This window comes from Sprattus sprattus (assembly GCF_963457725.1).
Source record: "Sprattus sprattus genome assembly, chromosome: 4".
NCBI classification, from domain to species: domain Eukaryota; kingdom Metazoa; phylum Chordata; class Actinopteri; order Clupeiformes; family Clupeidae; genus Sprattus; species Sprattus sprattus.
Window position 1 is genome coordinate 9,575,628 of NC_137923.1, and position 12,155 is coordinate 9,587,782.

Genomic DNA, 12,155 nt, shown 5'->3' on the forward strand with positions numbered 1-12,155 from the left:
CTTATGAGGGATTTTTTTATTACATTATCAGGGTTATTACGTTATCAGGAAATTATTACATTATCAGGTTCTACAAAGCTCTCTGTAGTGCCAGTGATTAAGTTTTGGGCTTCTGTAGAAACATGGCATTGTAACATGGCAGACTGTGGAAGAGGACCCGCTCCCTATGTAGATATGAAGGGCTCATTCTAAACTAAAGCAATGAACTAAATTAATATTTACCATCACATTTGATTGCTACACACAAAGATGCAACTTGGCTTTTCTCATCAGTCATCCCTTCTGATTAACGTTTCATATGAAGCCTCAAATAAATCACACTGGCTTCATATGTGTACAGTATTAACAGTGTGTGTACAGTATTACTTCAGATACTCACATAGCCATGTTACCTTGCAAAGTCACTTTTAATTGTGTTTGGATATAACAGTCACTTAAAATCAACTTTATTAAAAAAACTAAAAAACATCAATTGGTCAATTCTTTTTTTGTTTCAGTTACTTTTTTGGGGTTAATAGCAATGCAATCTGTCTCAAATTGACTTCTAGAACCCTATGATTGAATGGATGGGTCCTTTCTATTCTTCTTGGGAGGGGATCATCCATACAAGATGAAGAATTCTTCATTACAATTGAATTACAGCACTGGTCTCATTATTTAATAGCCACACCTTGCATCTTCTACAGAGGTAATAGAAAAGAAGACCATACATGAAATCATCAAATTTAAATATCAAAATATTTATTTTGTTCTATCTGCAAAAAGTTTAACATTTTCAAGCAGTTAACAAGGAACATATCAATACACCGACTACTATTGTAGTGTAGTAAATATATTTAAACTAAAAAATAAATAAATATGTAAGTTCTAAATGTACCAATACATTTTTCCTAGTTTCCTAAAATGCAATAAATTAGATTAAGAATACATTATCAATTGTTTAAATAAGACATCATTTTTAAGGTTAAAGTTTAAATATTGATGACAACACATCTCCACGTAGTCTTCCCACCCCAGAGGATGGTGTTCATGAGGTGGCAGAAGGGGCCGTCACATGGCTGGAGAGATATTCTGTTGCAGCAGTGCTGTTTGTGACAGGAAGCACTGTAGAAGTGACCACACTCTTCGTGGTGTTCCTGGAAGACAACAAGAAACCATTAGTCTCTAAACTTCATTCATACTGAAAAAAATAAATACAAATATTTCATTCATTTTTCCATGTCACTGTGAAGATGAAGATGATTGAAGCCTGACTTTGTTCTACTTTCGCATGACCTCTAAATGTACTTCTTGGCTCCTATTTGAACAAGCTTCTTTTTTTTGTAAGTCACAGCAATGATGCTCTCTTAGAAATATGAAGTGTGGAGTAGAGAAGGGAAATTTGGTTGCTACGCTTACAGGGTTTGTTGTCTGTTTGACATACGTAGGTAGCAACAAGTTTCATGGCTATTCCAGGGACTTACTTCAGGTTTTGCTTCTGTCTGATGTTTCTGATGGACTCCTGCACCCATTTCTCCTGCCAGTGACTGCAGACACGTCCCTCAGTGGTTTCAAATCTGTGGGAAGATATTGTTTTTCATGAGAGGTTTTCCAACAGAAATCCAAGAAAAGTAATAATTAGACGTAGCAATATCTTTTGAACCCCATAAAGAACACATCTGAAAGGTTACCAGCATAACCAAGCAAGCAAGCGACTTACATCACTGCGGTGACACATGGGGGATTTCTCCTCTGAAACCTGAAGCCAGTGATGGGTACTGTTATAGACTTGGTGGAGACCTTGGTGCAACAGTCCAGGGGCTTTTCACCAGTCACTGCAGGAGGAATGAACACAGATGAGTGAATGCGATTAGCTTACTGGATTAAGCTATTAAAAATTGAGAAATGGCAAACGTATATGATTAATGTGCTCACCAGTCTCGAACTCTGTGAAGAACAGAATGATGGCGAAGATAGCAAGGCTGCCCATGAATGGTCTGAAAAGCTGCATGTCTTCTGTAGGTGTGTGATGCTTCTCTGTGCTGAAAGAGCTCCTCTGAAGCTGCAGGGATGGTTTGGCCTGAGTTCAGTCTAAGGGCCTGCTCTTGTAGTCTAAAAAAGAGGAAGTACCAACATGACCGGATCTGTTCAGCTCTTAATTTACTTCTTGGGAATTACCAGTCACTGGTCAGCACCTTGTGATATGTGGAAGTGGTATGGGATGTGATTTGGCAATCAGAAATTAACATTTTAGTCAGATGAGGGTGACTTTGCAATTACCGTGCTGGCGAAATGCTGTTAGCAAGTTTGGCTGTGGGATTGCTGAGGAGACATTGTGACAGGATACATTTCATTTTTTTTTCTCCCTGTTTCTGACTTCTGACACTTCTTTCATCGCAAGCTCATGTCTTTCACCTAAATTACTGCTTTAAAAATATTACATATGAATTAAAGTAGCAAATATTGTGTCGACCTTAATTGATCAACTGTGATAACGAGAGAAATGATATACTCTTTGTTTTGAGTGTGCAGCAATGCAGTAAGCTAGATATGTTTAACTTCCAATATTAACAAAAGCTGAAGAATTTAAAAGATAATAATATTATTGATAAAAAAAAAACATTTTTTTTACCTTATTTGTCACCTTTGCCCTAAAAAACTGAAAAGTTTCTCTAATTTCTCAAATGTCTCCTTGATTTGCTTTTATTCACGGTAATGTAAAATACATGATATTCCTTATTGTTAGCTGTGGATTTACAGTCTACTATTGACTCCTCTGCATGGGCACTTAAATACATTTTAAATAAAACACAATTTTGGAAAAAAAATGATTGATTTTTTATTTTATTTTTTACAATAAAACAATCAGGGCCATTTTTGTCATGATTCATGAATGGAAAGCCTCTTCTAATTGATGTAATGTTAAAGTAAATGAATGTTAACTGGGTTAGTTGTATTTTGGAAGACTAAGTGAAAGAGATGATGTCAGCTTAGAACTGTCTTGATGATTAACTCGCTGATGAGCAATCCCCCCCCCCCCCCCCCCCCCCTTCCCGTGCATCACTATGTTTCCACTCTCCATTGTCAGCGTCAGAACCAGAAGAAAGAAATAGCAGAAGGAAGCCGTATTTCCCTGAAACGCCGTCAGTTTTCAGAGTGAAGAGATTTGGACAAGCTATTCACACATTACACACACCCATTCACAAACAGCATACATAGCAGTCTGTCTGTCTGGCCATGTTCCTTTCTGTAGCTTTCATTTTTAGCTGGGCTGGGCTGGGCTGTTTTGGGTGTCGAAACCACAGGAAAACACTCAAGATTCTATGATCTTAGGCTACATTCTGCAACAAAGTTTGTTGGGTTTCCCCTAAAAATACCATTCATATACATTTTTCCCATTTTCCCTACCTGTTTTGGTAAATGCATCAACAGTCTTCAGAATGTTAATACATTTTGAAAGTTATGAAACATTTTGAACTTTGTGATGTTTCAACCTAGGCCCTATTTTTTTTTTTAGATATTTTCGGGTCCAAACATTTAGTAGATTAAACTTGGACCCAAAAAGATGGTTAAAAAAATACCAAAGTTTCCCTTTAAGTGTGAGGACCATCAGTGTGTCTGGGTAGTCTTAAAAGTGACAACAAATATACTCCAGGGCAGTATCAGTGATGGCACATATTTATTTTGTTACTAAAACAATGACACAACAAAACAATTCAGATCATCACAGAAAGTTACAGAATACATTGTCAGAGGTAAACTGATTTTTTGGCATACGTCTGACAAGACAGTGAAATCTATCACATGCACATGTGTTTGTGTTCAATTTAAAATGTGTTGAACCTTACATTCCATAGCAAGGAGGCCTTGGAGAATGTCAGTGAGTATAATATGTTGTAGTCACTGAAGTTATTATTTGTTGAGTAAAGTTCTTTGTTCCCTCCTGTTCTCAAGGGATTCCATTGTCAGAAGATACTGTATGGGTAAAAATACTATTAACACTGTTTTATTCTTTGTAAAAAGCACAGTGTTGTCTCAAGTTCATCTCATATCGAAAAGTACTTCTAGTAATAAAGTCACTTCTCCAATCGCTGGCTAAAAGTGTTTAAATTTATCAAATTGTGGGGTTAGGAAAACAAATACTGGGTAAATGAAAACTACTTAGTAGAATAAATGTTTTTTCTCGAGGTAAATAAAAAATCAGCTCTTCCATTCACATCCCATGACTTTAGCATTGAGCACTGTAGCATTTCTTTAACATCATTATACAGTGATGTAAACATCATTATACAGTGAGGTTAACATCATTGTACAGTGATTTAAACCTCATTATACAGTGATGTAAACATCATTATACAGTGATGTAAACATCATTGTAAATAACATTGTCCAAAAAGGCAAAATAAATATAAGCACATACTTATTGTATTTTACAAACATTAAAATCACAATACTACATTTCAGATATATTCAACAACATTTGAAGATTTACAAGCCTGTTTGTTCCTCTACATAACATGGAAGTCAGTGACATCAGTCTTGTGTGTCTTGCAGGCTATGATCCTATTGGGCGTATGGAAGTCCCTTTAAAAGTGACCGGATTACGTTACGCGGGGCTTGCTTTGGGGATCGCTCATTTTTGCTGGTTGCCACACCTCGTTGCCGTTAGGCCCAGCCTCGGGCCTTGTTCCACCACTACCATCATTTTCGCTACACACAGGAGCGAGCGCCTGCTGCTGAGGCCTGCTCCAGAGGCCTTGTGTTTTGCTTGTTTAGTTTCTTGTTGAGCCTTAGTTACATTTTTCTATTCTTTGTAAAGAAATTCACGATTATTGTTATTTTGTTACAACTTTTGTCATGTCCTGAAGCCCTTGACAGGGACGTGACAGTACAGTATTTACAGTGTGTGTACGGTAATACTTCAGATACACACATAGGCGTGTTACCTTGCAAAGTCACTTTTTATTGTGTTTGAATATAACAGTCCCAAAGACATCAACTTAAAAAAAAAAAAATCCATCCATTGGTCAATTATTTTTTGTTTCAGTTACTTTTTTGGGCTATTACCAGTGTTGGGCAAGTTACTGAAAATTAGTACTTAGTTACAGTTACTAGTTACTTCTTTTAAAGGTAATTGAATTACTTCCCAGTTACTGTATATCAAAAGTAATTAGTTACTAGGGAAAGTAACTTTTAAGTTACTTTTATATCTGCGTTTAATATAATGAATATGAACAGTACTGAACAGTCAAACCCAATAAACATATATATTTTGTACCTAATTATTTTAAACAACAGGGCAACATGCCTTCAAATCAAGCAGTAGTACAAAAGTCCCTTTTAACACTTAACTTAACACAAAATAACTGTCTCAGTCATTTAACAGTGTTTTTTTTTTTTTTTTTACTACATTAGTGATTGGCTTACAGTATTAACACCATTTATTATACGGCTCTTCAGAATGTTCCAAAAAGCCCCGTTGATTTGAATGGGCCATCCCCAACGTTCGCAGGTACTTATTTTCATATAATGACCTGCATATAATGACCGCTGTGCTGTCAATGGCAACGGGTTTTGTGCTTCTGATATAGGTCTTTCGTATCATTCCGAAAGTATTGAGTCCGGTAACTTATCAATGGAGTTTCAGCGGACGGTTGAGCAGCTGTGTTCTAAAGAATGTTCAACGTCTTTGAAGTTCAACGTCTTTGGCGAACTATTTCTCTGCTTTTTAACACTACGTATAGTAACAAATACATTGTAAAAAGACACACTGTGTTAAGTTATTTTTTTGTTTTGGCAAGTTGCCGTATAATAAGCGGGATAATGTATAGAACGCAGGTCCTTATCGGAAAATAAGTCCCTTCAGGGCGAAGCAAGACACCTCCGCTTCGCGTCGGTGTCCGGTTCACCCTGTCGGGACTTATTTTCCGATAAGGACCTGCGTTCTATACATTATCCCTTACATAAAAAGTAGGGGGATAAAAAATAATCAATTAGTGGTTCAGTTCACAAAATACCCTGAAACACCCACACAGTATTCACAATATGCTAAATATATAATTAGAATAATATCTTTCTAATACATCCTAATCGCTGGCAATCCCCACCCTGATCAAGGTAGGAACTGTTTATAAGTTCCCACTGGTCCCGGTGGCGCTTCTTTCGCCGTTGCCCGACAGCCAAGATGACTGAGGACACGAACACCTTATACAGTTGGTAATAGATTCCACGCGTTTTCTGGTTAAACAATAAATGTTGGAAACCACGATCGGTGTCCTAGCCTTCATTCCATATGTATGCGCGATTGTATACAAGTGCAATGAATGTGTGTTAGCGGCCGTGGAGAATGGGAGAAATAATTGCGGTTGTATATCCGTGTGTGAGTGCGTGCGTGATTGTATGCAAGTGCAATGTGTGTGTGTGTGTGTTAGCAGTCCTGGAAAATGGGAGACAGTTGCGTATGTAGTACAGCCTTGTGCGTGTCTTTGTGTGTGTGTGTGCATGCGTGCGTGATTGTATGCAGGTGCAATGTGTGTGTGTTTGTGTGTGTAAGCGGTCGTGGATCTGGGTAGCAGAGTGTCTTTCATGTGCGGTCGCACTGGTCCTGCGACGTCAGATCAGAAGAAGCTAAAGTAGGTCTATCTTGTCTTCTTGTCTGCAAGTGTTAATTTTCCACAAAAGATAGTAAGGCGGGTAACGAACTCATTTAGATTGCAGTAACTGTAACTGCGTTACTCGATTTAAACAAATACTTAGTTACATGCTCGTTACCGCTAAAAGTAGTGGAATTACAGTAACGCGTTACTTAGTAACGCGTTAGTCCCAACACTGGCTATTAGCAATGCAATCTGTCTCAAATTGACTTCTAGAACCCTATGATTGACTGGATGGGTCCTTTCTATTCTTCTTGGGAGGGGATCATCCATACAAGATGTGGAGTATAACAAGTATTATAAAACAATTGAGTTCTAGCGCGTAATTTAGCTGTTTCTGATTGGACGAGAGACGTTCCATGCTATAGGAGGTTATTCGTCAACATACCTACAGTTACGGGACTTTTCACAGCTAAAAATAAATCACTCCGCGATGAAACATTCGCATTGATGATAACCGTTAATTCAAAGTTTTTAAAATTCCAAACCAAGATGTTGACAATGGAACTATTTTTTGTTGCGGAGAAACAATGGCGAAATAAACCATTTTTAATCATTAACTTCGTGTTGAAATGTTAATTTGTTGACAGTAGAATTGTTTTATAAAAGCAATATAGCACTCGTGGGAGTGGGGTAGGTAAGGGATAATCCCAAGGGTGTTGTTGCCTACGCCACTCGGCCTTCGGCCTCGATGGCTACGGCCGAACACAACCCGTGGGATTATCCCTTACCTACCCCACTCCCACTCGTGCTATATTGCTTAATTCTTCATTACAATTGAATTACAGCACTGGTCTCATTATTTAATAGCCACACCTTGCATCTTTAACTGAGGTAATAGAAAATAAGACAATACATGAAATCATCAAATTTAAAATCTAAATATTTATTTTGCTCTACCTGCAATAAGTTTACAGGCAGTTAACCAATAACATATCAATACACCGACTACTATTGTAGTGTAGTACATATATTTCAAACTCAGAAGAAGAAGTAAATAAATATGTAAGATATAAATGTACCAATACATTTTTCCTAGTTTCCTTAAATACAATAAATTAGATTGAGAATAAATTATCAATTGTTTAAATTAGACATCATTTTTAAGGTTAAAGTTTAAATATTGATGACAACACATCTCCACGTAGTCTTCCCACCCCAGAGGATGGTGTTCATTAGGTGGCAGAAGGGGCCGTCACATGGCTGGAGAGGTATTCTGTTGCAGCAGTGCTGTTTGTGACAGGAAGCACTGTAGAAGTGACCACACTCTTCGTGGTGCTCCTGGAAGACGACAAGAAACCATTATATTAATGATATATATGAAATATTATTATATTAGTCTCTAAACTTAATTCACACTGAAAAAAAAAAAATGCATTCATTTTTCCATGTCACTGTGAAGATGATGGTGATTGAAGCCTAACTTGTTTTCTTCTTTCGCATGACCTCTAAATGTACTTCTTGGCTCCTATTTGAACAAGCTTCTTTTTTAAGTAAGTCACAGCAGTTTGGGTGTCCAGGTCCAGGTCCAGGCAAATAGTCAATGTTGTACTACACTGAAAGTACACTACAAAACTGATCCACTGCAATGATGCTCTCTTAGAAATATGCAGTTGTCTGCTTGACATAGGTATGAACAAGTGTTATGGGTATTCCAGGGACTTACTTCAGGTTTTGCTTCTGTCTGATGTTTCTGATGGACTCCTGCACCCATTTCTCCTGCCAGTGACTGCAGAAAGGTCCCTCTGTGGTTTCAAATCTGTGGGACGACATTGTTTTTCATGAGAGGTTTTCCCCAGAAATCCTAGAGGAGTATTACTTAGACGAAGCCATCTCTTTTGAACCCCATAAAGAACACATCTGTAAAGTTACTGGTATAACCAAGCAAGCGACTTACATCACTGCGGTGACACACGGGGGATTTCTCCTCTGAAACCTGAAGCCAGTGATGGGTACTGTTATATACTTGGTGGAGACCGTGGTGCAACAGTCCAGGGGTTTTTCACCAGTCACTGCAGGAGGAATGAACACAAATGAGTGAATTAGATTAGCACACTGGATTAAGCTATTCAAAATCGAGAAATGGCAAACATTTATGAATGAAGTGCTCACCAGTCTCTAACACGGTAAAGGACAGAATGATGGCGAAGATGGCAAGGCTGCCCATGAATGGTCTGAAAAGCTGCATGTCCTCTGTAGGTGTGTGGTGCTTCTCTGTGCTGAAAGATCTCCTCTGAAGCTGCAGGGATGGTTTGGCCTGTGTTCAGTCTAAGGGCCTGCTCTTGTAGTCTAAAAAAGAGGAAGTACCAACATGACCGGATCTGTTCAGCTCTTCATTTATTTCTTCGGAATTACCAGTCTCTGGTCAGCACCTTGTGGTATGTGGTAATGGTATGGGATATGATGTGGCAATCAGAAATTAACATTTTAGGCAGATGAGGGTGACTTTGCAATGACTGTGCTGGGGAAATGCTACAAGTTTAGCTGTGGGATAGGCCTAGTGGAGACATTGTGACAGGATACATTTTTTTTTTCACAATTTCTGACTTCATTCATTACAAACTCGTGTTTTTCATGTTTTTCCATTTTTCCATCCATCATTCCATCATTTTAAATCAACAGGCAGATGCCAACTATTCATTGAATGTAAAAAATATTACATTTCAAATATTGTGCCTTAATTCCTTAACTGTGATAATAGGATACATTAAATATGCTTTGTTTTGAGTGTGCAGTAAGCTATATATGTTTAACTTCCCAAATTAATAAAAGCTGAATAATAAATATATATATATATATTAATGTGAAAAAAGTCACCTATGCCCCACAATAGTCACCTGTTTGTCACCTATGCCCCACAAAAGCGTTTTTCTCAAATTTTCAAATGTCTCCTTCTTGATTTGCTTTTCTTCAAGGTAATGTCAAAGACATGATATTCCTTATTGTCAGCTGTGGATTTATAGTCTACTATTTACTCCTTTGATTGGACACTTAAATAACTTTTGATTAAAACACAATTTTTGAAAAAAATAATGGATATTAACTTAAGCACAATATTTTAAACATAAAAACAATCTGGATCATTTTTGTCATGATTCATGAATGGAAAGCCTCTTGTAAATGATTGAAATGTACAGATTGATGATAATTGGGCTAGCTGTATTTTGTAAGGCTAAGTGAAAGAGAACTGTCTTGACGATGAACTTGCTGGTGAGGAACCCCCCCCCCCCCCCCCCCCACCCCCCTTCTCCATTGTCAGCGTCAGAACCAGAAAAAAGAAAAAGCAGAAGGAAGACGTATTTCCCTGAAACGCCGTCAGTTTTCAGAGTGAAGAGATTTGGACAAGCTATTCACACATTACACATTACACACACCCATTCACATACAGCATACATAGCAGTCTGTCTGTCTGGACATGTTCCTTTCTCTAGTTTGTATTTTTAGCTGGGCTGTTTTGGGTGTCGAAACCACGGGAAAACACTCAAGATTGTGTGATCTTAGGCTTCATTCTGCAACACAATCTGATTGGGTTATCCCACAAATACCGTCCATATACCTTTTTCCCATTTTCTCTACCTATTTTGGTAAATGCATTACCAGTGTTATGTTAATGTGAATAGGTTTTGAAAGTTATGAAACAGTTTGAACTTTGTGATTTTTAAAGCTGGGCCCTATTTTTTTTAGATGGATGGTTAAAAAAATCCCAAAGTTTCCCTTTAAGTGTGAGGACCATCAGTGTGTCTGGTTAGTCTTAAAGGTGACAACAAATATCTTCCAGGGCAATATCAGTGGTGGCACATATTTATTTTGTTGCCAAAACAATGACACAACAAAACAATGTAGATCATTTTACCGACAGTTACAGAATACATTGTCAGAGGTTAACATTGGCTTTGGAGATTTTTTAACTCGTTCTACTGTACGTAGGTGATATCTAACACATGCACATGTGTATGTGTTCAATTTAAAATTTTAAATTAAGGCAATCAGACTCCTAAATGGACAATGATGCACTCTCATCACTTTACACTCGCCACTTTACTCTGCACAGGCTCACTTTCACCGCTGTTTGCACTACATTTGCAATATTGCACCACTCACATACTTGAAGTGTCTATGTCTCTGTGTTCCATAGTTAGTATAGGTTAGGTTACCATGGTTAGTATAGGTTAGTATAGTTCAGGTTATTATGTAAGGGATAACGGCCGACGAGCTGTCCAGTTCTACGAAGTTAATGGACGCTGCGGGGCAAAGAACACCACGACGCGGAGCGGAGTGGTGTTGGTCCGCAGAAGTCCATTAACTTCGTAGAACTGGACAGCTCGGAGGCCGTTATCCCGCTTATCTCCCGTTTACAACATCCCAAAAAGTTTTTATTATTATTATTATTATTATTTAGAATTTCCTTTATCTTTAGGAAATTTAATATGCATAATAACCTGATGAATTCTTGATTTGAAGCCTAGTGCTCCCGTTAGAGAAAGTAGTGAGAAAGTAGTGCGTGGAACTGGACCTTTAGTTTCCCCGGGCGTTGCTGCAAAGTGACACTCATGAGCTCACTTCTGTAAAGTAAACGGACACACGGACACAGGTATTGTTCATAAGGTTTTACTATTTACAGTTGAACTCCACGTTTCCGTTGATGGTGAAGTTGGACAGAGCAACAGGGAGGTCAAGTTTAGTAATTTTGGTCGAAGGCTCACAATCGAGCCGGCTAGTTAGCCGTGAGCTACCATCTGTTTTAATGGGGGTTTTTTCTAAGCGCTAACAGCCGCCTACAAATAATATTCGAGACTTTCAGTTAAGAATTACAATATTATACAACATTCGTGTAGAACATAAACAACTAACCGAGTCAATTTAGACATATAAAAAGTCGTGTAGACAGCTTAATTGACATAAAACATTGCCCACTAACTTGTCCTAACACGCCGCCATCTTGGTTCAAATTATCCTAGCTGTCAAAAAATAAACGTTACGTTGGTTGTCAATGGTAACCATTCAAGAGCATTGATATGGAACGGCGATTTAACGTTTCTACTGGGACTACGTCCAAGGTGTCCGGTTATACGAACTTAATGTACACCCCATTAGCCAATCAGAAAACAGTATTACGTTCCAGAGGGAGATAAGTGTATAATATGTTCAGTATAGCTCATGTAGGTATGTTATCTGTTTAGTATCTGTTTACTATGTGTATTTATGTTTAGTATCTATATTGTATATTTATTGTTTATCTAGTAGGTCTACTACTTTGTCTTTTCATATGTTTATCTTATGTTCATCATTGTAAATAACATTGTCCACAAAGGCAAAATAAATAAAAGCACATATTTATTGTATTTCACAAACATCAAAACCACAATACTACATTTCAGATATATTCAACCACAACAATACTACAATGTAAATGTTCAATATTCGATTTGGAGTTTTCCAAGCCTGATTGTTCCTCCATATAACATGGAAGTCAGTGACATCTAACATTTTCTTTACATAAAATTACACTGCAGGTGTCTTTCA

General features: G+C 37.7%; 1 protein-coding gene across 1 annotated transcript; it reads right to left on the reverse strand.

Moving 5' to 3' along the window:
- Positions 1-920: 920 nt before the first annotated feature.
- Positions 921-2,032, reverse strand: LOC308363702 (uncharacterized protein). Its single transcript, XM_080836530.1, has 4 exons — positions 1,915-2,032; positions 1,700-1,814; positions 1,464-1,556; positions 921-1,136 (listed from the first exon to the last, which is right to left on the reverse strand). The coding sequence occupies exons 1-4, from the start codon at positions 1,988-1,990 to the stop codon at positions 1,028-1,030; spliced, it is 393 nt and encodes a 130-aa protein (XP_080692656.1). The 5' UTR covers positions 1,991-2,032; the 3' UTR covers positions 921-1,027.
- Between the last annotated feature and the right edge of the window lie 10,123 nt (positions 2,033-12,155).

Bases quoted from the DNA above. Each gene is read 5' to 3' on its own strand.
- LOC308363702 (XM_080836530.1), bottom strand. From the start codon at position 1,990: ATGCAGCTTTTCAGACCATTCATGGGCAGCCTTGCTATCTTCGCCATC. The intron at 1,557-1,699 runs GTAAGTCGCTTG...ATCTTCCCACAG, and splicing joins CCATGTGTCACCGCAGTGAT to ATTTGAAACCACTGAGGGAC. The intron at 1,137-1,463 runs GTAAGTCCCTGG...GTTGTCTTCCAG, and splicing joins AGACAGAAGCAAAACCTGAA to GAACACCACGAAGAGTGTGG.